Below are 26,063 nucleotides of genomic sequence, written 5' to 3' on the forward strand. Positions count from 1 at the left end.
TTGTATAAGCAATTCTTTGTGTATTCTTTTGCTTCCTTTCTCTTCACTCCAAGGCTCTGCTCACGCTCCTTTTCCACTTCTTCATTGCACTTTCTCCTCCCTTTCAAGTTTCACGTTATTCTTACGTCCCTCTTCCCCCCAAGCTAACTAGGATTCCCTCTTTCTCTCTCTAGAATATATTGTTTCTCCTCGATGGTTTAAATAATTAAGCTTAGTTCATGGTGTATATTTTGCTCCACTTGAGGTAGAAGGAGGAGAGATGGACTCAAGGATTAGTCACTTCTTTATCATTCTGTTTTTGGCACTTATTGCTCTTGGTTCAGGTGAACTGTTTAATATGGCTTCCTTCTTCTTCCTCCCTAGTTGGTAGGCCTCAAATTTTATCATTGGTGTCTTTTTGCCATCTGGTTCATCATCATCCCTCTCTCTCTCTCTCAGATGTGCTCATTTGTTTTCACTATGTGATGGGTTGTCACTTATTTGGCAAAAGTTGGTCTTTGTAAATTCACGTATGATTGACAAAGTTGGTCTTGTAAATTCGTTTATGATTGATAAAGTTGGTCTTGTGAATTCACTTCTACGTCTTGTCTTATCTTGTTCGTCCAAGTTGCGTTTGATGGCAAATCAAAATTCAGTGGTACATGCGAACTGTTTTTTTTGTATAGAGCACATTGAGGTCCTTGTATCGTACATTTTATTTCCTGGACTTTTCAATGCGAGCATATTTGATTTAGAAGAGAACATGGGGTCGTGAATTGTTGAATGAAATGAATCATGTGAAGTTTATTTTTCTAAGAAAAAAATATTGGCACTGTTTCCTAGTCATGTTGGAAGAAAATGTTCCATGATTTTCTGATGCGACATTAAAAAAGCTGTTTAAACGAGCATTTGATTTCCTCAGTTTTTTCTGTAAATACACCGAGACTGATAAATCATCAGTGTCTGTAGAGTTGGTGATTTTTTTTCTGAAGATCTACTTCACCCTTTTTTTATGGATTCTTGGGTAGCGTTGAAATTATGCATCTGACCGCATTTAAGCAATAAAGAGAGGTCTAATTTAAAAGCTTTAACTTTCTTGGGTCGTTCTTTGGGCTTCAGCAGTTGCATAGACATTACCATCATTGGAAAAACTGATTTGTATCATACGGTTTTTATTTGTCAAGTAATTGATTCAGTTCTCACATCTATTTAACATCAGACTCAAAAAATCTCTTCCCCTGGGGGGCAAGGAGTGCGTCACGGGTTTACACTGTCGGGACAGCGACCGTAAATATGGCAGGCTTAGCCAGTGCGACTAGGTCTCTGATCCCGAGGGTGGTTTTTCCATCCTTCATGGAAAAAAATTTGTCCAAGATCCCTAGAATCTAACCACAAAAAAGCTTTGAACAATGAAGTCTGCATGTATGCTGATGATTATTATAGCACATTCTTTCATGTTGTTCCTGTTGGGCCATGATCTTGTTCCCTGGATCAAACCTATGATTCTATGAAGAGGATGCTTGATAAAGGTCAGTTTGTTGATTGTAATGAACTTTTTTTTTGTCAGAGAGCTCCCCTGTTAGAGAATCAAAACAGAGAAAATCCGATGACCGAGAAGCAGAGATTTTACCTTCCAGAGCTTTTCAGAACAAGGTTGAATCCATCAACAACAGACGCGAATTGGATGTTACGTATCCTATGATGACTGTTCCTGTAATCAATCCTTTAAATCCTACAACTCCAAATACAGCCCCAGTTGCAAACCCTGTGACAACCCCCACTACCACTCCGACGACCATGACACCCACAACCTCAGGTAGTCAGAGGTGGTGCATTGCAAATCCATCAGCATCACAGACAGCTTTGCAGGTTGCTCTTGACTATGCATGCGGATACGGTGGGGCAGATTGTTCAGCAATTCAACAGGGTGGAAGCTGTTATAATCCGGATACAGTTCGTGATCATGCTTCATATGCATTCAATAACTATTATCATAAATATCCAATTGATACCAGTTGCAACTTTGGAGGAACTGCTATGCTTGCATCAACTGATCCTAGTAAGATCTACAATAAACTTTATATTTCTTTTACTGCATTTTGCATCATGTACTTCTCATGTTATTTAGAAGATTGATTGATTTGTTTGCTTATTGCAATGTGAGGCGATATGTTTCTCATTAATATGCTGCATGTATTCTCATGTGCTCTTACATTATGCATATGCTATCTTTTCTGCTTGGGAAGATGGATGTCTAGAGGAAGGTTGCTAGGAATGGAAATGGAAACCTGAAACACTAATATGGAAAACATGGCATTTTTAGGTTCATATTGTACGGATTATAAAACTACAAATAGACGAATACCATGTATGCAGAATAAATTCACACAAAAAATGGCACCAATATCCATGATGACACAAATGAAATTTTTGCAGAATATACAATGTTCATCTATGCAATTTCGAAACTGTACAATCACATAATTCTTCATACTTCATACTTGATGCAAGCAACAATGTTTGAGGATACTCATATGGAACAAAAAACATTTTAAATAATAATAATAATCAAAATACTGAGTTAAATTCCCTTGTAGGCTAGTAAATCTAATTGTTATAATTCTTTTAACCAGATTATAAAGAAAAAGAATGTACTATTTTTCAGAAAATATGCCTCCTAAATGTATCAATACCTTGAACATCTAAAGGTGTGCTTCCCATGCTTGGAGGCCAAGTTTCCTGTAAATGGAAAATGCTTTTCTCATACCCTAGGAAGTGTTTTCTTCATTTTTTTTATATTTCCAGGCATTTTTAAAAAGCTAATTTTTTGAACACTAATTTTTTGAATAAAGAGTGGATTTTTGAAAATGATGAAGGCAGACCTTGATGCCAGGATTACTCTTTAATAATCTCAGAAGAAATTAATCTTGGATATTTCATCCTTGGAAGTTTGCATTTCCTTATTTTGGTCTGTGCCTTGGTTAGTCTATTTGGGTGCATGATTTTTCTTTGATATTATTCCAATCTACATCCTGTACTTGTTATATTTCATTAATTATCCAAGAAGGTGAAATTGACCCAAAAAAGGAAACCCTTTTTCCACATATGGCCAAAGTGAAATCTTGATTCTTGTTTCTCTGATTTTTCAATCTTTGTCTCATATATCCTGCACTCTTGCAGGTTCGGGAACATGTGTATATCCATCAACAGCAACATCAACATCAACATCAACACCAACATCAACATCAACACCAACAAGGTACTTCAAAATTTTATGCTTGATCTCTTATTAGTAGTTTTGTTTCCTTCAGATGTTTCTTTCAAGATTAACTTGAAAAGGAAAAGAGCAAAGTAAAATAAGTCTGATCCTGATTGAAACGTGTGACAGCCCTGGTTCATCCACAATAAACACGACGAATCCAACTGGACCTACAATCTATGGATCAGAAGTTCCCACTTCCAGTGCTGCAATTACAGCATCTGTTTCAATAAACTCAGTCTTCTTCACCTTGATATGCCTGCATAAGTTGCTTCTCACATAAAGTGTTGATGAGTGCATCACCTTTCAGGAAATGCTACTGAATCCTTTGCTGCTGACCACTCTGTTTGCAAAACTTGGTTAAAGCAGGAAGCTTCTGTTTAGTACATGGTACAGCACAGTCTATTATGATCTGTGATCATTCAGTTTGGGGAAATTATATTGACCAACTTTCAGAGTTAAATAGAATAAGCAATCAATTCATATCAGCCTTATTGTTGATAAATGGCATTTTGGATATTTTTCATTGCTTTTTGATTGATAGTTACGAGCTAGTGAAACAAGCATAAAGCTTCAGTTAGTGAACAATTTTGAAATAATGTGTTTTGTTTTATCAATCTTGTTGCACAAATAAAGTTTCTAACATGGTATATTAGGAAGTTTTGGTTTCATTCATTGTGCTTTATTTTGGCATTATTTGGTAAGCTTTAAACTAAATAGTTCACTTTGTACAGCTTACTTTAATGATTTATGGAAATTTTCCTTGTAATCCATCTCTTTTTCCCTTGATGTGCCTGAGGAAAAAGAAAATTGGTCTATAGATATGTAGCACATGCTGGTTTATGAACCGAATAATATGATGACATCCGAGTGTCCGCCACTAGGAGCAGTCTAACAGGATTTGTAGCAGGAACTGACGCAACTAAAATGTCTCGTACACAGAAAACACCACATCGCATAAGCAAATGCAACCAGGCAATGAAAAGCAACAGAAAGACAAGCTAAAATAGAAGAGTGAGGGAAGCAACGTGCATTTTGGTTATGTTATGTTTTGCTTTCCTTGTGCACGATACGTTGCGCAATTATGTGACTGCCTGCTAGAGTTCTATTTAGACACCTAACAGCAGAGTTTGTCTAGGAAGCAGTGTGTCAGTTTGTAGAACCAGCATGTTACACAACTTTTATCCTACCTTTGGCTGAGCAGCATAACAAAACTAGCATTCCCATTGTTAAGTGTCCCGATTGCTGGAATTGTTGGCACTGTATGGAAGCTCATTGTCTTGTTTCAGCTGGTTGATGCCAAAGCTAGTCACTAGTATGTTGTTTAACAAAATTACCCTACTATTGTTATTGTGGAACTTGTTAAATGTCCTTGGTGGTGGAAATTTGTGCAAGGTTAAAGCAAATGACACTTTAAAACTTGATTAGAAAAAAGTTTATGAATCTTTTGTGTACAGAAGCTGCGTCTTTAACAGCTCTTCCATGCATTTATTTTATAAAAGAGTGTTATGTTCTTCAACCGGCACTGTTGTTGCCTCATTTACAGGTATTCACAATGCGTGTGCAAGCGCATTTTGCGAGCTATTTGAGTGTAGAAGCTTGCTATTAGCTTTGAGCCTATCTTGCCTTGAGATGATACTGGTGGTACTGAACACTTTAAATGCACTCACTATTCATCCCAAATAAATGGTTCCCAACATAGTTACCAAAGTAGGAAACGGGTGCAAGAAGTGGTAAGTAGAGAAGCAAGAAACAAATGTTTCGAAAATGTTTAGATAGGTCAAAATCAAGTCTAACCTAATTCTACGTTTTCCTATATAGAAAATAGTGGAGAATTCCCTTTTTGAAGACTTTGGTATCATCCCCAAAGGGGTTTGGGGTAGTGGGATGGGACCTAGGCCGCTAGGCAGGTGGGTCTAGGTTCAAATTTCATGGGCGTCACCCCTTGTGCAATCCAAAGCATGGCGACTCCCTGGGGGGCAAGGGGTAAGCCCACAGAGTTTTATGCTGTCAGTACAGAGACTGTAAGTAGGGCAGGCAGAGCTAGTGTGGCTAGGTCTCTGGTCCTGGAGGCGGTTTCTCCATGTAAATACCAAAAAAAAAAGGACTCTAGAATCATAGAAATCCAGATCATATCTGGATCCATAACCAGCCGTATGGCTTGTGTTAGTTTCAGTTTCAGAACCAGACCTGACTTACAGAAACTGATGCAATGTTGCGGCATGCCTGATCCTTGATCCAACCCTTTTGAGACCAGTCAAATGAGAGAGAGAAGCTTCAAATAGGGTGTAAAATGGATCGGATATAATTGAATATCCAATCCAAACCTGATGCATTATTTCCGGATTTAGATCCTTACAATAAGATCTGGATGTGGGTTTGGTTTGGTTTTGATTTGCTAAATCAGATCTCTTTTGGATTCGAATTGTATTCAAATTAGTAATTAGGACATATCTAATTTGAATCTGGTTCAAAATAGGATTCAGTTTCTTTCTTTTTTTTACATGTAAAGGGCATAGTTTGTACTGCTTTTTGGTGGATCCAGTATTACCACATTTTGGATCCAGGGTCAATCTCCGATATTGAATATGATTTGGATTTACGGTACACATTTTGGATTCGGATTTGGATCTAACAAGTTCCATCCAGAATATGATCCATTTTTCACCCTAGCTTCAAATTACACATCAAGATGCGAATTCACATACTAGACCAGGATTGAAGCGGGTTCACTCGGAAGGTACCCCTCCAAGGAAAAAAAGGATTGTATCCTATGACATCATATTGCGCATCATCCTAGCAATCTAACTGAACGCATTAGGACGGTCAGGATAAGTCCACATTCTGGACATTTCGTGTGAGAATGCAGACTTATCCAAGCCATCCAGATGCATTCGGTTGAACAGCTGAGATCGACATATAATGCAGTCGTATGATGGAATCCTTTTAGTCTCCACTGAAGTGGTGGTAAATGAAGGAGGTTGATCCATTTGCTTTCTCAAAATTAATTGGCAACCTTAGCATCTGTTGGGTCCCCCAATCAAGAGAGAAAATAAAAATGATTTGAGGGGCACACATTCGTGTCCACAAAATGTTACCAAACTCCATTTGGGTTGACCAAGTATTAAACTCAATTTAGATATTGAAACATAAGAAATTGATTTTCAAGAATAATCATAGGACAGTTATTCTTCAAAGAGTAAAGATTGTTGAAAAAATTCACTCCTTGAGTATGGCAATTGAGCTTGAACTAGGTATGCTCAAAGGCACACATTATGTAAAATTCTTGAATTTTTGATAATTTTATGAGGAATAAAGGCGAATTTAATGTTAAAATATTGTTTGAACCTAAGTTGAGATTTAATTGCTATTTAAAGTTCAATTTGCATCTAAGATGAATTTTGGTTAAAAATTTATTTTGAATCGGGTTTTGATTTATAGACTGAATTTAATCTGGATTTAAGTTGAACTTAATTTGAATTTAATTTTAGAGGTTATTACAAATTGGATTTGAGTTTCAATTTAATTTAGATTGGTATTGAGTGTGCATTCAAATTTGGAGTTTTATTGAATTTTGATTTTAATTTAAGAATTTGAATTTAATTTGGATTTAATAAACAGGTCTTGAATATTATAATTAGATTCAAATTTGATTTTAATTTTCATCTAAATTAAGATTTAATTGAATTTCGATTCGAGTTCGAATTACACATTAATTTGAATCTTAAGTTGAATTAGAATTAGAATTTAATTAAGAGTGAATTTACATTTAAAATTTAATATACAAGTTCTGCAAGATATCAACCAGTGCTATGAATTTAAGTATTGCTTTCGCTTTTGGTTTTGTTTTGTTTTGTTTTGATTTCAATGATTTTTTAGTTTTCTATGATGGATTTATGATCCAACAGTCGCACCAACCTAGAGACCAACGTACCATTACCCATGCACGATTGAAAAAAAAGGAAAAACACACTCTTTGAAAACCCACCACGGTGCACGCACAACCTATCAATCATATCTAATTTCTTCAGATATTTTCCCACCTTCGCTCCTAAAAAGTGGCGAGCTTCCCAATTTTGAAAAGAAAAAAAAAGCAGAACGAAAGAGAAAGATGAGATAAAGATATCAACAGGATGGGAAGAGGAGGACTCACACGGCTGAAACAGAGCAGACCCACTGCACGGTCTCCGGGCGAAGGTAGGCAGCGGAGCAGTTGCAGGAGAAGGCTGCCCCCCCCCCCCCTCCCCCCCCCCGCTTCTCCTTCCCTTCTTCACAACCACCGATAATGGAGACAGACCTCTGCCATTTCAAACAGAGCCATCACATTATCATGCAACATACAGAGAGAGAGAGAGTACCTTGGGATCGAAGACAGGGTCCTCCTATGGTTTTGGTTGTGGGTAAGGAGGAGGCATTGGGCCTTGAAAGGAGGAGCAGCAGCAGGAAGAGAACAACCAGAAGAAGAGGAGGCATTGATTCTGATCACAGAGGATGATGGAGTTTGGAGCAACAGGAGAGCCATCGTATTTCAGTTTCCCTTGCTGCACCTTCTCCGAAGAGAGAGAGAGAGAGAGGTCAGTGAAGAAAAAGACGGTGAATGGTCCGGGGAGCCAAGTCAATGGAAGACGTGGCACTCACTTAGTAAGCTCGTATCGTATCAGTAAAACAAAGATTGTGACTACCGAGATGCCCATGTGGTAAGGAAGGTCATGTGTCAAGCTGAAGGCAAAAGATCGACGGTTGTTGTTCTATCAAAGGTCTGTAGGGATGGCAGTGGATCCGGGTCGGGGCAGGGACAAGGTCTCGACCCCCGCTCCATCTCAAAGAACGGGGATGGAATTTAACCTCTACCCTCGTCTCCATCTCTCGTCCAAACAAGGGTGGGGCTTTGTTTCCCCTCAATATATTGTCATCCCTTAGAAGGATTGGGGATAGGGCAGAGCGGGGTAAGGTGGGGATAGGGTGGGACGAGAACGGACGAAGGAAAACGTAAGTTCATTCCCACTTTCATTCTCGCACGGGGATGGATTTTAACCTTCATCCTCATTTCATGCCCTTCATTCCCGGTCCAAACGGGGCAAGGCGGGGTGGGGCCTGTTTTCCCTGAGTCCACTGTCATCCTTAAGGGTAGGAATAAAAATAGCTTGCCTTTCAAAAATAAAAAAATAAAATGAAATGAAAAAAAGCTCAACCAAATTTGATGCCATGGCATTACATGTCTTTGTCATTAGGGATTGTGGTGGAACGGCCCCGCCCCGCCTTGCCCTATTTGAACCGGAAATGAAGGACATGAAATGGGGATGAAGGTCAAAATAAAAAACTAGAGTGGGCATGAAGGTGGAGGGACTTTTTCCTCCGCCTACCATCTCGTCCGGTCCTCAATCCTTCTCTAGGGATGACAATAGACTGAGGAGAAACGGGTTACACTCCTGTCTCACCCCGTTTATAGTGGGGATTGAGAACATGAAATGGGGATGAAAGCAAGAATGAAGGTTAAAATCAAAACCCGTGCCAGGATGAAGATGATAATGAAAAGCATGATTTTGAGATGAGGCAGAGGTGGAGACCTTGTCCCCAATCCCACCTCCGGTCCAGTGCCATCCCTTCTTGTCATTTGCCATGCCGCCCGCGAAAATTACATCATCTGGTAGAGCAAAGATCAGGTGCAATATGATTGCACACCCTTCGTGTGCTGCTACACCTGATCACGATCACAAAGATGAATAGATGGTGATCAGGTGTAGCAGCATAGTTTGTTTATTTAAGGTTGCACTTTGGATTATGCTTTTTCAACAGAAAACATTACCTTTTGGGTCATGAAATATTTAAATATTGAATATTTTCTACTAAGCAAACCATATAGATCACGTGTGTCGCTTGATTTAGAATATGAACAAAAGATATGAAAAAGCAGCAATGATTTCAACTCAATACCACAATACCTTAGTGCAGAGACGGACCTACATTAGGATTGGGGGGCCTCCCCCCCCCCCCCCCCTCAAAAAAAAAAAAAAAGTTTCTGGGTCCGTCCCTGCCTTCATGGTAGTCAATATTTTATCAAAAGCCATATTCGCCATTAAGGCTATGTTTGGAGCCTTGCATTGAGACTGAAACACCATTTCTATGTTAATGTTTTGCTAAAATGTCATATTTCAGAAGTGGGTTTCCTGAAGTTTCCCCTCTTTTTAGAGATGCGAGGAGTTTCTTGCTTATAAAATGAGGCTTCTCTAGGGATGGCAGTGGACCTGGGGACAACGGGCCCCGCCTCGCCCCTGTTTAGACCGAGGATTGGGGACATGAAACGGGGGTGGAGGTTAAAATCCATCACCGTGCGGGGATGGAGGCAGGGGTGGAGGTTCAGATTTTGAAACGAGGCAGGGGTGGAGACCTTGTCCAAAGATAGAGCCTAAGCTTTTTTTTTTAGAAGAATACAAGGATTTAACTATTATTAGAATATGCCTAGTTACAAGGTTAATGAGGACTCAACCAACACTGAAAATAAATCAGGACATGCGCCCCTAAGTTTTGATTAATTAGAGAAAAATAAAAAAATCAACTGATCAATTCTTCTTAATTGAAATTGATTGGCAATTCAGTAAATCGTGATTAATCAGCTCTCTCTCTCTCTCTCATTATTTAATTTTCTATATCAAATTTGCGTGTGCAATTCAAATTTCTTAAATCCCAATTGACTAAAAGATGAAGCTATCTAGGACACAAAGCAACTCTTGTAATTCAAATACAACATTGAAGCGAAAAAAGGGAATTAAAAGTAATAGAATCAATTTGCAGAACCTATGGCTATGATACAAAAAATACTAAAATTAGTGAAATTGAAAGCAAATGATATATTTTACTTGATGCTAAAAAAATAATGATTAGTCATTGTAGTTACTGCTCTATTATTAAAAATGCGTTGAACAACTCACCTTATTGAAAACCAAAGGATACAGAAAATGCTTTGATTTTTTTATATTTGATATTTTTCTTTATTTTTTATTTAAATCAATACTATCACTCTTCATGGATAAAAATATACCACTAATTATTTATCAATCAAATCCATAACAAAAGTTTAAAAATGGCAGAATAAATTATAATGGTTGCTAATTTTTTCTGAGAAACTGAAGCTTTTTGTTTTTTACTTCACATTATATGCAGCGTCACTGCATGGCGTGCATGAAGTGACCAGACTGACAACCATCTATCCCATCATTTCTCATGATGGGTGCATTGTCCATCTCCAGATGGATGGTCAGCAGTAGTGGAGCTGCATGCTAAGCATGCAAAACCGCTGTATAAAAAATAGCCTAAGTTGTTTTTCTTGCTTTTTATAGACGATATATTGATAAGAATAAATCAAATAAAAATAGATAAAAGATTGCTTCCCAAGGACGTAGCTGATGAAAATATAAAGATCGTCATAAAATTGCCATACTTCTTAAAAAAATCTCAATATTCTCAAAATATCACAATATTTTGAACGTCTTAAACAGCTGACAAGATATCACAAATGACTTGGTGACTTTTTTCAAAACGATGTGACTAGGGGTGTAACTGGGTCGGTATACCCGACCCAACTCGATGTCCTGAACCGATTATACCTGACCTGATAGAGATTGGTAGACCCGTGGGTTTGAGTTGATCCAAAATATAGGCCCGTAGTGAAACAGGTCGGGTCTTGTAAATGAAGACCTGAACCCGAATGTACCCAGCCCAATTATGTACTCAGACCTAAATGGTTCTTCATATTTTAAAATTGAACAGACTCGAACCCAACCTGTTTATGTACCCGAACCTGCTTTGCACCCAAATCGATTATACACCTGAAGCTGAACCGACCCGTGCCTGACCTGATTATATACTTGAACCGACTTGCATCTGAACCCGCTTCATACCAGACCCATGTGAAAGTTTTTAATTGATAAATATTACATATTCAATTAAACGTTTAAAGATGTTGCTAAACTCCAATTAATAATCTAAACTTTAATTCAATTTTTGCATATATTTCCTATAACCCTTTTGTCATGGAAATTGTGGGTTGAAGTGAATCCTAGAATAATACTTGAGAACTCAGAGAATTTGATACATTGAATATGATATATCATTGTTTTTTTTTCAACTTAAATTATTTGGTTGGTATGGATATATTCATTTTATATTCAGATTTTCACATTATTTAAAATAGTTATTAAGCTTGTATTTTATTAGCATATAATCTTCTTATTAAACAATTTTTTTTGAGGAAAACGTTGGGTTCTTAATAAATGGTTGATTTCATTAATTTACATATTTTTTATTAGTGTGTAATTAGGTTTAGAATACCAATCATACCCGAGCTGAAACCTGAACCCGTTAAGTCCCGAACATGTTAACTTATATGGGTCTACTTTTTTCAGTCATACTCAGGCCCGAACCCAACCCAAATCAAAATGGGATCCAGTTATTTCAGACCCTATATATACTCAAACCCGAATTAGATTGGGTTGAGTTTGGGTCTTACTTTTAGACCTGATAAAATCAGGTCTGACCTGACCGGGTAAGCCCCTAAATGTGGCATTTGCCATTATGCTTACAAGATTCCCATACAATGCACTGCAAGATTTGGATCGTTAAACCCCCTCCATGGTTGGATCAAGCTACCAAGGGTCCATGGTCATCAACTTGATGATCAAGATTGTACTGTTGTAAGGTCGAGTGATATAGTTGGATGGTAAGATTGCACTTTTATAACCTAAGGAAGCGTTTGAATGCCTCGGGTCTCAAATCTGGGTTGGCATGTGGCGTAGGCCCCATGCCAGGGATCCAAGGCACTCAAACACGGAATACCAAATCCCTTTGTTTCACCCACAAGGGCTCCACCTATCTGGTAGGGGCGACTTGTAATGTTACCAAGTTGGCGGGAGGTTTTACCAATTGGAGGCCAGCCAAGGTGCTGATAGTGATGGAAGGTTTTCCCTTGGATTATCCAAAAAAAAAAAATCTCTATTTGAGGAATTTGAGATCATTAAAATAAAGGGTGACACGATCTCTAGGCCGACCTGATAGCATCTCGACCCAGTTAGCTTAGGTATTTTTGGATCTGGAGATCCCTATTAGATGAATGGGTCTATTGATTCCTATATGGGTGTAAGTGAGAATTGGGTTAAGATAAGAGGTAGTTCAGTCATATGCAAATAAAAGAACAAAGACCAAGCAATTGAGAGAATGTACAGGGGTAGAAGAAGCAGTCTTTCCGGCAATATCAGAATTTTCGGGGGCATACTTATTAATTTATAGGATTGACACTGTCCCTGGCCGAGTTTGGAATGGGGCATGAGCAGTGCGGAGCTCTACTGAGTGGAAAATGCATCGAGCGTAAGAACGTGCGGTATGCGTCAGCTTGATTGGTGATGTGCGGTGGTAGCATGGCATGCGATAGGCAACGATATCGTCGTTAGTGCATCGTTGTATAGCGGCACAGACGTGGAGCGTTGTTTGGCTAAGCAGTGCCAGCGGACCAGAGGGTGTTGCCTTTGGAGAGTGCTAAAGAACCTCTCAACTTGCGGAAGTCCCACGCGAGGCGATTGGACGCACGGGGGTGCGTGTGGGTTAGGAGTAATTCCCCCAGAAGTCACACTAGGTGATTCCAACCGAGTAAAGATACTCGGGGCTAGGCAAGAGAGAGCCTATGCGCCAGCGAATGAGTTTGGGTGGTGCTCTTCGCTATGGCATGAAATCATCAACTGGTCTTCGGACTGGGGGTCGAAAAACTTGGATCCTTTAGTGGCGAGGTTTCAACTGGCTTGCGCATGGAGCTGCGATGTGCACCATGGCATGCCAAGCTAAGGCAGGTTGGTGCCCTTCTCGGAAGTGCTTAGTTGGTATGGGACGACTATGCACAAAGTGGCATTGATAACATGGAACACATTTGAAGATGCGCTTGAAGAGCTTCCGCTAGGCAGCTGTGCGCGGGGTAGCGCACAGGGCCAATATTCTGATTCAGTACATTGAAAGTGTTGGTGGGTGGCTTGTGGCCGTTAGTCTGGCCATATTGGCTAGTCTAGCGTGCTACAGGTTGCGAATTATTCCATGTTCGTGGCAAAAGTGGCTATGAGATAGCGATTAGAAGGCTTGTGACGGCAAGGAGGACTGTTGCGCCGCATGGGCTTATTGAGCGAAAATTAGCCCTTGACAATTGGCATCAGAGCAGATCGATATCTTGAGCAAGATACACTAAAAAAGAAAAGGTTCACGGAGACCTTGTTATTCATGTGCGACACTGAAAGGAACAAAGATGGTTTATTCTTGCGATGCAAAATTGCGTAACTGAAGATTGGTGAATCGAATCGTTGAAGCAAAGTAGTGGTTGGATGGTATGGGACATCTTTACCACGATATTTTGAAGCGTAAGGTTGCTGTTCAGTTGCTGGCTAAGGGAACGCAAATAAACCAAAAAGATTTTCACCAGTTGTGCGTTAGGCTCACGAGTGGAGCGTAGCGTTTGCCTTGTGCATGCGGAGAATGCACGTTGGATTCGGCTGGAAGGATTTGCACCTTTGGGTCGAGGAGACTTGATAAAACTTGTGCTCTCTCCCAAGTTTGTAGGTTAGTGGAGTGCCCACGTTGAGCAAAGATGCTCGTCGGTTTGATCCCTTAAATTGAAAGTTCTCTGAGAAGTGTGTGTGCGGAAAGAGTTGTTGTTCTTGGATCGTTGATCCCTGCGGAAATTCTCTGTTGACTCTAGAAGAGAGTTGCAGCATGAGGGCTTCGGGAGGGGAGCAGCAGCATTGGGCCGAAGGTGCCTATGTGAGGAGGACGCAGCAGCATTGGGCCGAAGGTGCCTATGTGAGGAGGACGAGTGCCACGAAGACACTCTGAAGGATCACATTGGGTTAATGCTCCAGCAAAGCATTTCCCACTTGAGGACTTAGATGGATCATTGAAAAATCATAAATGTTGTCCTAAAGGAATAGAGATCTATGCGAGAAACATTGGTGGTCATCTTTCTCTGAGAGGATCACAAAGGGCTCAAAGTGCTCTTGCTGAGGTTGGAAGGCAACCCAGCCATGAGCTTCATGACGACAAGCTTGTCGTGCAAGCAAAAATGCCCTGCTTGAGTTGGAACTACACTGGGGTTCCACGAGCATGGAATGCTCGTTGCGAGAAAGCAGAAGACTGTTGTCTAAGCGATCAGAGATGCGCTAAGGTATGGGACTTGGCATATTGAAGATTGTGGAGATGGTGGATGGACACCAGAACAAGTTGAGTTGGAAGAAAAAGAAGTTAGCCAAAAGTTAACACAAAAGGGAACTGGCAGATCAAGCTAACTGCATTTTTACCTATACCAACATTATCGAGGACGTATAATGGCTTGGGTGGGGGAGCATGTCCCGGGTCGAGTTTGGAATGGGGCATGAGCAGTGCGGAGCTCTACTGAGTGGAAAATGCATCGAGCGTAAGAACGTGCGGTATGCGTCAGCTTGATCGGTGACGTGCGGTGGTAGCATGTCATGCAATAGGCAACGATATCATCGTTAGTGCATCGCTGTATGGCGGCACAAACGTGGAGCGTTGTTTGGCTAAGCAGTGCCAGCGGACCAGAGGGTGTTGCCTTTGGAGAGTGCTAAAGAACCTCTCAACTTGTAGAAGTTCCACGCGAGGCGATTGGACGCACGGGGGTGCGTGTGGGTTAGGAGTAATTCCCCCAGGAGTCACACTAGGTGATTCCAACTGAGTAAAGATACTCGGGGCTAGGCAAGAGAGAGCCTATGCACCAGCGAATGAGTTTGGGTGGTGCTCTTCACTATGGCATGAAATCATCAACTGGTCTTCGGACTGGGGGTCGAAAGACTTGGATCCTTCAGTGGCGAGGTTTCAACTGGCTTGCGCATGGAGCTGCGATGTGCACCATGGCATGCCAAGCTAAGGCAGGTTGGTGCCCTTCTCGGAAGTGCTTAGTTGGTATGGGACGACTATGCACAAAGTGGCATTGATAACATGGAACACATTTGAAGATGCGCTTGAAGAGCTTCCGCTAGGCAGTTGTGCGCGGGGTAGCGCACAGGGCCAATATTCTGATTCAGTACATTGAAAGTGTTGGTGGGTGGCTTGTGGCCGTTAGTCTGGCCGTATTGGCTAGTCTAGCGTGCTACAGGTTGTGAACTATTCCATGTCTGTGGCAAAAGTGGCTATGAGATAGCGATTAGAAGGCTTGTGACGGCAAGGAGGACCGTTGCGCCGCATGGGCTTATTGAGCGAAAATTAGCCCGTGACAGACACCACCTGAAGGAAAAAATGTGGAGAACCCCCCCCCCCCTTTGATACGGACGTCCAGCTTGATTTCCTCCTCCTTATCTCATTTGATTCATTTTTGCTTTATTTCCTAATTTTATATTCAATTTTTTATTTAAGCCTTATATCTACTTGTTATTTTTTACTTAATCATAAAAGTATCTTTTGGCTTACTTCTTTAGTGAGATCGATATCCTTTCTTGAAAGGAGAACTTGGCTTCTTAGGACTCTACTCGAAGAGATTCTCATATCCCTCTCTATCTCTCTTTTATGTTTTTCCCTTTCTCTTTCTCAAACGCATTCCCTTCTTTTTCCCATGCATATCACTCTCCTCTCCATTGCCGCCCCCTTCGTTTGGACCTCCGATTCGAGTGTACAACCCCTCCTAGCGGGTCTCTATCATGACCCTGGTGTCAGACTAGAGATTATAGGATCTCTAATCATGTCAGACCCTGGATTCAAAGGCACCCTAAGGGTTTGGGGTTTAAAAAAAGACTGAAACACTATAGCTTCTGCACCCTTAATTTTCATAACAATTATGAATTTGCTCAAGAACTTGTAGTTTTAGTTGGGGGAGAGTTTGTGTGTTTAGTAAAAGGAAATTTTCAAATACCCCCAAACACTTTGGCTTAATTCATGTGAACACCAAATGTTTAAGAGTTTATAAATGCATACCAAAGTTTCTTTATTGTTTAATCAAATTACCTCAATCATAAACTAGCATTCAATTTTTCTTGGGTTAACCTAATTCATGTTTTGAAGTTATCATTTTACCCATGTAATTCACAAAATAAAATTACTAGTTTTCCCTTATTCTAAATCTATGAACAAAGTCTGTCAATTGAATGTATTTTAGTAAAAAAGTTTATTGACTATAATGATACTTGAACCCTTGATCTCGCCAACAAAAAATAAGACAACCATTATACCATGAAGCTTATTGTTAGTCATTTAAAAAAAAAATACATATATAGCTTAAATTACAATAAGTCAATCAACCCAAGTACTCACCCCACTAATAGGGCAACTAGTTCATCTTGATTCTTGATTAGTAAAACTTTTGTCAACTATAACCAAATTAGCTTTTGGGTCAAATGAAATTGCATTTAGTTTGGTTTCAGATATTTATCGGGTCAACTACATATTTATCGGGTCAACTACGAAGGAACCAAAGAGGCTCAATTGCACTATTAGTGGGTCGAGTGCTTGTTTGGTTGATTAACTTATTACAATTTAAGCTTTATATAAAAAAAATCTAAAAATGACTAATAATAAGCTTCATGGTACAATGGTTAGTGTCTTGTTTTTTATTGGATAGGTCAACATTCTGCGTGTCATTGTGGTTAATAAACTTCTTACTAAATACATTCAGTTGACAGCTTTACACACAGTCAAACTTACTTTGTTCATAGTTGTCCAACATCAACAAGCGAAAATGAGGTGAACGCCTTAACATAATCGTGAATTGACCCAATTTGCTTCAATGTCAATAACTTAATATGAATCATTTTCTCTTCACTCTTGGGCAGGAAGTAGTCACACAACTCATGCTTTAAATCATCTTATAAGTTAATCACAATGAGACCACACTCAACATCACTTAGGCAATGTCTCCACCACAACATCACATCATCCACAAGGTACATCATCGTGGTGCACATTATGTTCGCATCTTCTTCGATTCTTGCAACATTGAGGTATTGTTTCATCAAGTAAATAAATTTTTTGAGATCCTTTAAATTGTGAGTACCCTTATACTTTACATGTTCAAGTAACTTAATATGCAATTTATGGCAGTACTCAATTATTGCTTTAGCTGGTCATTTTTTCTTATCATATTCATTTTTATAACTATAGTGTTCACCATTCCAGCATGTTCCTCCACAATAGACTTGATCTCATTATCAAGCATATGAAAAGCATCGTTTGCATCTTGAACCAACTGCTCTAGTTGGTTCGTCAGCTTGGCAATGTGCACTAGAGTTTTCACACGATCATCGACTAGGAACTCTTCTTTGGGAGGAACCTTACTCCATTGAGCAACTTCATTCTCTTCTTTGGGGCCATGTTCAATAACTATCATTGGATTGCTCGACATTGGTTGTTGAGTTCCTATCTTAGCTTCAATAGGACTCTGATACCAATTTGTCATTGGTTTAAAAGTGAAGGCCCCTGTGGCATACCTTAGTGCTTCTCAACACTGGAGGCAAGCCTTTCAAGCATATAAGTAATCACTTGGCAAGTGCCTAAACGTAGGAAAGAAGATGTAAGAAGACAAGTGAGCATAAACTTCTATTAACAAAAGAAAGCATGTGCAAAGGAAGGAGTATTGTATCTCTTAGTATACAAAGGATATTAGAGCAAAACCCATTACAAGCACTTAAAGAGAGAAAAGAGGTAAGGTGGTATCACATGTGGTAAGCGGGGTCTTATGCCAAGCTGAAGGCCCGGGTTCAAATTCCTTTGTCACATATAACTTAATAGATATCTTGTAGGGGTCTGCCTAACCCCAATTTGCCTATAAAAAAGAAATCATATAAAACTAAGTGAAAAACATAGTGGTCTGAAACAATCAGAATAGTTTATCAAAATTTTAATAAACAATTATTGACAGCAATTACCAAAACCAACAATAAACTCTAGCAATCAAACACTAATTCACCACTCCCATTCAAATCTCCAACAAAACAATTGTTTCCACAGAAAATATACAACCCCAATGGCCATCATGATAAGACATCCTGGGAATCTCTTGGCTACTTGCTAAATAAACCAACTTCTTAACTTTTAATGTTCTTGACTGACTTAACTCTCACGTGAATAGGTACATGGACAAGGATGTGATACAAACAAAAATATATAATTTTTATAAAAAGTAAGACACAAGGCCTCATATTCTTTAAATATCTAATATATAGAAAATATAGTTTTAATCATTTTAATATTTAGCCCCAAGGGGTTTGGCACCGTAGAGGGAGCCTTGGCTCCTAGACGGACAGTCAGGGTTCTATTCCTATGAGGGACATTGCATTATTGAGGGCAAGGACTAAGCCCTTGCTCAATCAAAGTTGGGCAACTCCCTAGAGGCAAGGGGTGTGACATGGGTTTACACCATCAAGAAGGTGACAATAAGTATGACAGGTTGATCTAGTGCAACTAAGTCGTTGATTCCAAAGGTACTTTCCAGTCTTTCATAGAAAAATCATTTTAATATTTAAAAACATATTTATGAATAAAAAAATAAAAAAATAACATTATAAATTATATTAGACATGTCTCATAACATGCCATGATGCTTTCCCATGTGGCATTTAACATCCTCTAGCCAAACTGATATGTCTTTGAGACAAGTTTATAATGTTTTTGTAACACCTTGATCTGGGATCTCAGGAGTTTGAGTTCAGTTGATATTACTTTTCAGAGGGAAAGCATACAGAGTTCACACAGAGAAAACATGACTAATTTTTTTTTCAATAACTCACTTTCTTCCACAATGTTCATTATTCATAACAAAAGAAAATAACAAATACAAGAATGTTCAATGACAAAAAAGATAAACCTACCAAGTACTCTCTCGAAGAAGAAGTCGATCATGTCCTACATATGCTAGTGTGCCGGAAACCTACAGTTGTAATTATACAGGAGGTAAGTCTACAACCCAGTAAGAAATAATTATAAGAAAATAAATACTTAAACTTACAATTGTAGTGGGCTCTATGCCCCTAGTCTGATTTTAGTTTTTTATACACCACACAAGTTTGCGTATTTTAATTACCCCAATTACTCTTTTAAAACCTCTATCATACCAAACTAATCCTAAGTTGACTATACCGGTCATAGATGTTTATGGAAGTAGCAACCCGCGTAGAATACCCCAATTATATATGTTGGCTAGACAATGAACCATATTCTCTCAATGGTCTCCGAAGTACCAGGCACTATAGTGAAACAAAAAAAGGACCCCACCAGTAGCTAGCCGAAGGTCAGGCTCAATCTCGATCTCGATATGGTTCATGCTATATCCTAACTATAATGGTTCACAACCATCTATGGTCGTCTAGAGTCTCCAAATACTATGTGAGTGTAACCCTAAGTTATAAACTAAGTTCAACACATTAAACCATATTCTTAAAGTGGTATTTCACTCATTCTTTCACGAGTGATATCGTAAAATGATCACGATAGATCTTAGTTTTTAATCTTAGAATGACATTGAGACTCACACTTATCTCATAATAAGCACACAACGATGTAGGGTTTACACATCGTTAAATCACCGGTGGCCCATTCTCCATGGTGGCTGCACTATGATCGTGAATCAGGTAGCCCTTACTATAAGTCACAACTTCCAAGATTTAAAGGGTTATGCATGCTAATCTCAATATATCCATTCACAACATGAATAAAATAGAAGAATTCAAATCTAATTACAATCTCATCATGATGCATGTTATTAGCAACTTATTACACAGATATGCTATCACAAAATAATCTCTTTCTAATATACATGATATACCACAACTAATATGTATATGCAATCATCTCATAATATCATGCATGGTTATTTTATGTACATTAAGATCACACTCAAAAGTTATTATGCTAATTCATAATATTAAAATAACATGCAACGTAAAAATATTTATTTACATCTAAAATTTACTTATAATATCTCTTACCTCGAATATGAATATTGTGTTCTAGTCGCAATCGAGTCTCAAGATACTCTAACAGTAAGATCTAGTCATTACACAAGCATATACGTATTAATACACATCACCTCTTATATTTTAACAAAATTTCTAAAATACCTCCCCCAAATTGACTCATCAAACCTTGATTTTTATGTCCCAGATTTGATCAAAACCAGAAAATAAATAGATTCTCCTCTATGATACGAGTCCAATGCACCAAATCTCATTCAATTTTGAGTTCGACGTGCAAAGTAATATCCATTTTACCAAAATGGATTTTGGAAACACACAAGGGCTTTTTGGTCATTTCAATAATTATTTTCAAAATTTAAAATTAAATCACACACTTGATCCAGATTCATTTCTGATATGGATCCAAAATTGTCTGACTGGATCCATAACTGATCCATCCAGCAATGAGTTGGATCCGAATTCAACTCTGATCTAGATCTAGAACTATCAGACTGGATCCTGACCCAGTTCTGATCTGGATCTAAAATTGATTCATTCAATTAGATCAAGATTCAGTTCTGATCTAGATCCAATATTGATCTGAACCATATCTAGTTTTGTTCTGGATCTAGAATAGTTAGACAGAATTTGAACCCATATCTTTATAGATCCAGTTCCATTTAGACAGGTCTAGATTAACTGGATCCAGAATCTGTTTGATTCAGATTAGACTGGATCCAAACTGTGAACCAGACTGGTTCAGTCTATCTCAGTTGGTCCAAACTGGTTCAGTATGGACCAGTTCGATGTGTCCCAGTTTGATCCAGACTGGTTCGATTCTGAACTGATTTGAGTTGAACGAGTTCGTTCCAAGCAAACTTGATCTGAATCGGTTCAGCCTGAACTAATTCGGTCTGAACCGGTTTGACCCAAAAAAAATTTACTCACTTGATTCGGTTTGGGTGTTTCAACTTGTAATTATGAAAAGTATTTAAAGAAATCTTTCAAAAATTCAGAGTTTTTAAATTCATAATTCAGCGAAAACACAATTTTATTTTAAAAGAAGAACAAGTTGACGCCTCTTAGCGTGTTAGCATAAAAATTTAGCAAGATCATCTTTAACAAAATGGTTTATAAACAAAAAGTATATTTTACTGATAAAATTTCAGTCTGTACAAAATTAGGGGTTTTCTTCCCTCATGAGCAAAAGTATAAGCCAAAACAGGTAGCCAGAACACCAGAGAGGAGAGTGAGGTCACGAGCCATGTTGCATCGCGCTACTAGCTGTCTGAAGAACTTAATCGTCACCTGTACCTATAAAAATGAGCCAGTCTCGCGAAAAACTGGTAGGACCCCATAAAGACAATGAAGAACATAAAGCTAGAAATAAGCAGAATAAATAGTTATAAGTGTAATAGAACTAACCATGCATGTCATCAAATATCACAAGCAGGAAGTAAAGTAACACAAGTAACTAAGCTCAAGTACAGTTAACTATAGTAACATCACTAAAGTGTACATGTAAAACCCCATTTAAAAAAAAAATCTGTTTGGACCCGGGCCGGGTAGGGTCCGGACCCGACCCGGGCCCCTTTTTTTATTAGGGTTTTTAAAAAAAAAACCTGAGCATTCGGGCGCTGCAACCCCCCCCCCTTCTCTCCCCTTCGCTTGCGGGCAGATTAGGGAAACCCGCCAGGGGTTTCCCATTTCGTTGCCCCCCCTATGCCTTTAAGAGAGAGGTTGGAGGGCGAGGGGAGTCACGCCTCCCTCTCGCAGCCCTCGCCCCCATTTGCGCCGAGCTCCTCTCTGCTGCGCACGCCGCCGACGCCAGCCACCACTCCCAGGTACGATGCCCTTTTCTTTTCTCTTCTCTTCTCCTCCCTCTTCTCTTCCTCACCCCCCCCCCCCCTATCTGTCACCTCGCCGGGAGGCCGACAGGTGGCGCACGGCCCCTGCCGTGCCCTCCCGCCTCTCCGGTACTCATCGGAGGGCCGACAGGTGGCCTGCAAGGCCCCTGTCATCCCCTCTTCCCTCTGGGGATTCGCCGGAATGTCGACAGGGGACCGAGGCCCCTGTGACACCCCCCTCATCCCTGGGGGTGATAGGGAATCCGACAGGAGGTCGGCTGCCCCCTGTCACCCCCGTCTCGAGCCCTCTCTCTGGCAGGAGTGGGTCCCCCCTGCCATCTCGCGATAACTGGTAGGCAGGGGCAATGCCCCTGCCGCTGCATGTTTCCCGGCAGCGGGGGCTCGCTCCGCTGCCTCTGAGGTTTTGGCGCGCAGGGGTGGTGCTCCTGCCGCCTGTCTGTCTCGGCTGGCAGGGGCAATGCCCCTGTCACCCTTTTTGGTCTTGCTGGGCTGGCAGGGGCTCGCCCCACCCTGCTACCTCTTGACTTCTGGGAGGCCAGGGAATACCCCCCTGCCGCTCTTGACCCACGGCACGCAGGGGGGCCGAACACCCCCTGCAGCTCCATGATTTTTGCCAGGCAGGGGACGAGGCCCTTGCCATTTGTGGGTGTATCTGGCAGGGGCCGAGGCCCCTGCCGTCCCTTAATTCGTCAGGCAGGGGCTGGGGCCCCTACCATTCCCCATTTTCGACAGGCAGGGGCTTGGGCCCCTGCCATTTCTCGATTTTCGTCAGGTAAGGGCCAAGGCCCTTACCATTCTTCTTGTGGCAGGCAGGGGCCGAGACCCCTGCCACTTTAATTTTAACGTTGCTGGCAGGGGCTCAGCCCCTGCCACTTTACGTTGCCGGCAGGGGCTCAGCCCCTGCCACTTTAATGCTGCTGGAAGGGGCTCAACCCTTGCCACTTGGATGTTGCTGGCAGGGGCTCAGCCCCTGCCACTTGGATGTTGCCGGCAGGGGCTCAGCCCCTGCCACTTTGTCGTTATCGGCAGAGGCTCAGCCCCTGCCGCTTCGTTGTGTTCGACAGGGGCTGCCCCTTGCCGCCTTGGTGTTTTTGACAGAGGGCTCAGCCCCTGTCACCCCGCGGCTGTCTGCAGACAAGGGCTCGCCCCTTGTCGTTTTTCTTATTTCGGCTAGCAGGGGCACACCCCTGCTGCCTCTCTCTTTTCCTATAAGCAGGCTTGTTTTTCTACTTTTCCGCATAATAATTAACGTAGCACTATTGCAGACCTCGCATCGGACCCCTGCTCTGGCTCCGCGGCCTGAGCCTCGTATCATCTACATGCGTAGACGCACGCAGCTGCACGACATCCTGAGGTAGGGAAAAGTCACACGAATAGTATGTATGAACAAAATAAAATAAGACTTCTGAGATAGAATAGTTATTTGCATATTTGCGTATCTGAAGAAGTATTGGTTGGTCGAAGTTTTACTCTTTGTGATTCTTTTGAAATTGCATAATGTAAATTCGTTGGGTAGACTCATTCTAGAAAGAATCAAGTAGTTTAATTAGCATGCCTGTTTACGTGTGGGATTACTTAATTTATAATTGTCGATTATGCATGCTTATTCCTTTGAAACTGCATACTTAAGGTAGACTTTGTGAATAGACTCAAAACCACTGCAATTGCTATTGTAATCAAACCTTAAGGCAGGTACGGTATGAATTCTATGTAAGATCATGAAGTATATTGAAGTGTGAAATCTACACTTTATTGTTTTTGATGTGATAATATCGGGCTCCACAGGCCAAGTGCTCAGAAAAGCAAAACATGTCATGTATGAACCAAAAGATTCATAAAACATTATATGTTTCCCTCTCATCGTAGTCGTACCTCTTGGGAGGTACCACCGTACTTTTGGACAAGTACGTCCCATGTGGGTTACGATGGTTGGAGGATGAGGTTGTAGCAACCTCGATGAGTGCAATTAGCACAATGCTGAGATCACATAAATGGTGATCATTCGCCTTCACAGGCAAGATGCTCGAGTGGGTCTAATGGACCAGAGCATGTAGGATGGGGCGGCGGTTAAGAAACCCCCGTCGTACCCATCCAATCTTCACGATTCATCAAGGGAGAGGATGGATGGTACAAAGACTCTGATGGACAGGTTGTTAACAACCACCCCACGGGCAAAAGACTCGGTTTCCCCAGTCATCGGAGTTAGGGGAATTGGGATTACCATAAATTATTTTAGGTGATAACTCCCAGGCACTTCTGCAGAAGTTGGATGCATCCATGGGCCACGAATGCCTTTGGGGATTTACTTTCTTGGTCACTGACCGTCCCCTTAGGAGCGGACTCAGTCAGCCATCCGGGTTAATGAAAACACCTGGCATAATAAACCCCCGGATCGGTCTTGGCTGTTTCTACGTTTCGCGTTTGTGCGTACCCACAAGCCAGTTAATATCAGAACTTAAAGAATAGTTGTAGATGACTGAAACTTAAATTGTTTCAACTAACAACTCTTTCACTTATTACATTTGTTAGAATAGACTACAATTGTTTTAATTGCTTAAATATCATAACTGCTTATCTCATGAATGTCTTGTTTTATTTTCATTCTACTTATCTGTTCGTGCACCTACTGGTTTGTTATGAAACTGACCCATTTCATGGGCAGGTGAGGAGTAGAACTTCACTGGCGGTCGATGGCGCGGTGTAACATGGATCAAGATTTATCTTCTTTCTGCTGGCGGCTTGGCTCTGAGTTTTTTTTTTGGAGTTTTCTTTAGATTTATTGAACTTTGGGACAAAATGCTCATTTTGTAATAAACTGCAGATTTTTAAATCTATTGCCTTATTTCTTAAATTCTTTTAAGTTGTTGTACATGTGAATGATGGTTTTTCAGCTAACGTACCCAAGATTGTTGACTTGTGTTTCTTTCTAAATGTCTTCCGCTGTCGTTTTTAAAATTTTAAACTTTAAATCTTTGAAAGGTTTTTCGATAAGGTTTTTGAAATCACAGGTCAAAATTTTGGGGCGTTAATCTAACTGTAGTGTGAGTAAGTTATATTTTGTTCTGATTATTAGTTGGTCATGTAAGTATACGTATGACACGAAACATAGAAACAATCGAGATCAATCTGGAAGTCTATTATGCTATGTGTTTTATGATACCCGGATGACTGACTAAGTTAGTTCTTAAGGGGACGACCAGTGACCAAGAGAGTAAATCTTCAAAGGTATAAATAGCCTATGGATGCATCCAACTTCTGCAGAAATGCTAGGCAACTACCACCTAGGATAATTATGGTAGCCCCTTTCTCCTAACTCTGATGACTTGAGAAACCTCAGTTGTAGTATCAATTAATGGTGAGAAGGTTTTTTTTTTAAGTCTCTGAGGGGCTTACGCCAGGGGGCACCTACTTTCACCTCCTCTATTCATTATTGTGATGGAGGCTCTCTCTCTCTCTCTCTGCCATGCTCTCCCCTGTAGAGGAATTCCAAGTGTTTCAAGGATGTCTCACCTATTATTTGTTAATGATCTACTAGTATTTGGGGAGGCAACCGAGCAAAACATGTGGTTTTATTGGGTGATTCTTAGATGCATTGCAAAAATTGCAGGGCTACACATGAATGAAAGCAAAATTCAAGTGGTGGTATTGAATGACCCATCTAGTGAGTTGAAACACTTGGCCACCAATGTTTTTAATTGCGATGAAGGTTCCCTACCAAATAAGGTCAGGGAAAAGGTCTAGGCGTGCGCTATCGAGGGTGGGTCATATTAAAATAGTCAAGTTCAACATTATTCTTGTGGTATTGTATTTTTTGCAACTTTTCAGGTTACTGAAGAAGGTTGAAAGGCTCTTGATCGTTATTTTCCAGAGATTCATTTTGGCCTGGTAAGGCAGATGACACATCTACCTCTTTGGTAAGATGGTCACTCATCTCCCGACCTTTTAATCGTAGGGGGTTTGGGGATTCTTAATATCCATATCTTCAACAAGGCACTTGTAGCTAAACGGTATAGAGAATTTGTAGGAAGGAGGAGA

General features: G+C 40.4%; 1 protein-coding gene across 1 annotated transcript; it reads left to right on the forward strand.

Annotated features, from left to right (window-relative positions):
- The first annotated feature begins 259 nt into the window (after window positions 1-259).
- Window positions 260-2,115, forward strand: LOC149834160 (uncharacterized). The gene is made up of 2 exons (XM_090009291.1): window positions 260-323; window positions 1,547-2,115. The coding sequence occupies exons 1-2, from the start codon at window positions 260-262 to the stop codon at window positions 2,113-2,115; spliced, it is 633 nt and encodes a 210-aa protein (XP_089865417.1).
- The last annotated feature ends 23,948 nt before the right edge of the window (window positions 2,116-26,063 follow it).

Source organism: Nuphar pumila, chromosome 6 (genome assembly GCF_984573655.1).
Source record: "Nuphar pumila chromosome 6, dmNupPumi1.hap1.1, whole genome shotgun sequence".
Classification (NCBI taxonomy): Eukaryota; Viridiplantae; Streptophyta; class Magnoliopsida; order Nymphaeales; family Nymphaeaceae; genus Nuphar; species Nuphar pumila.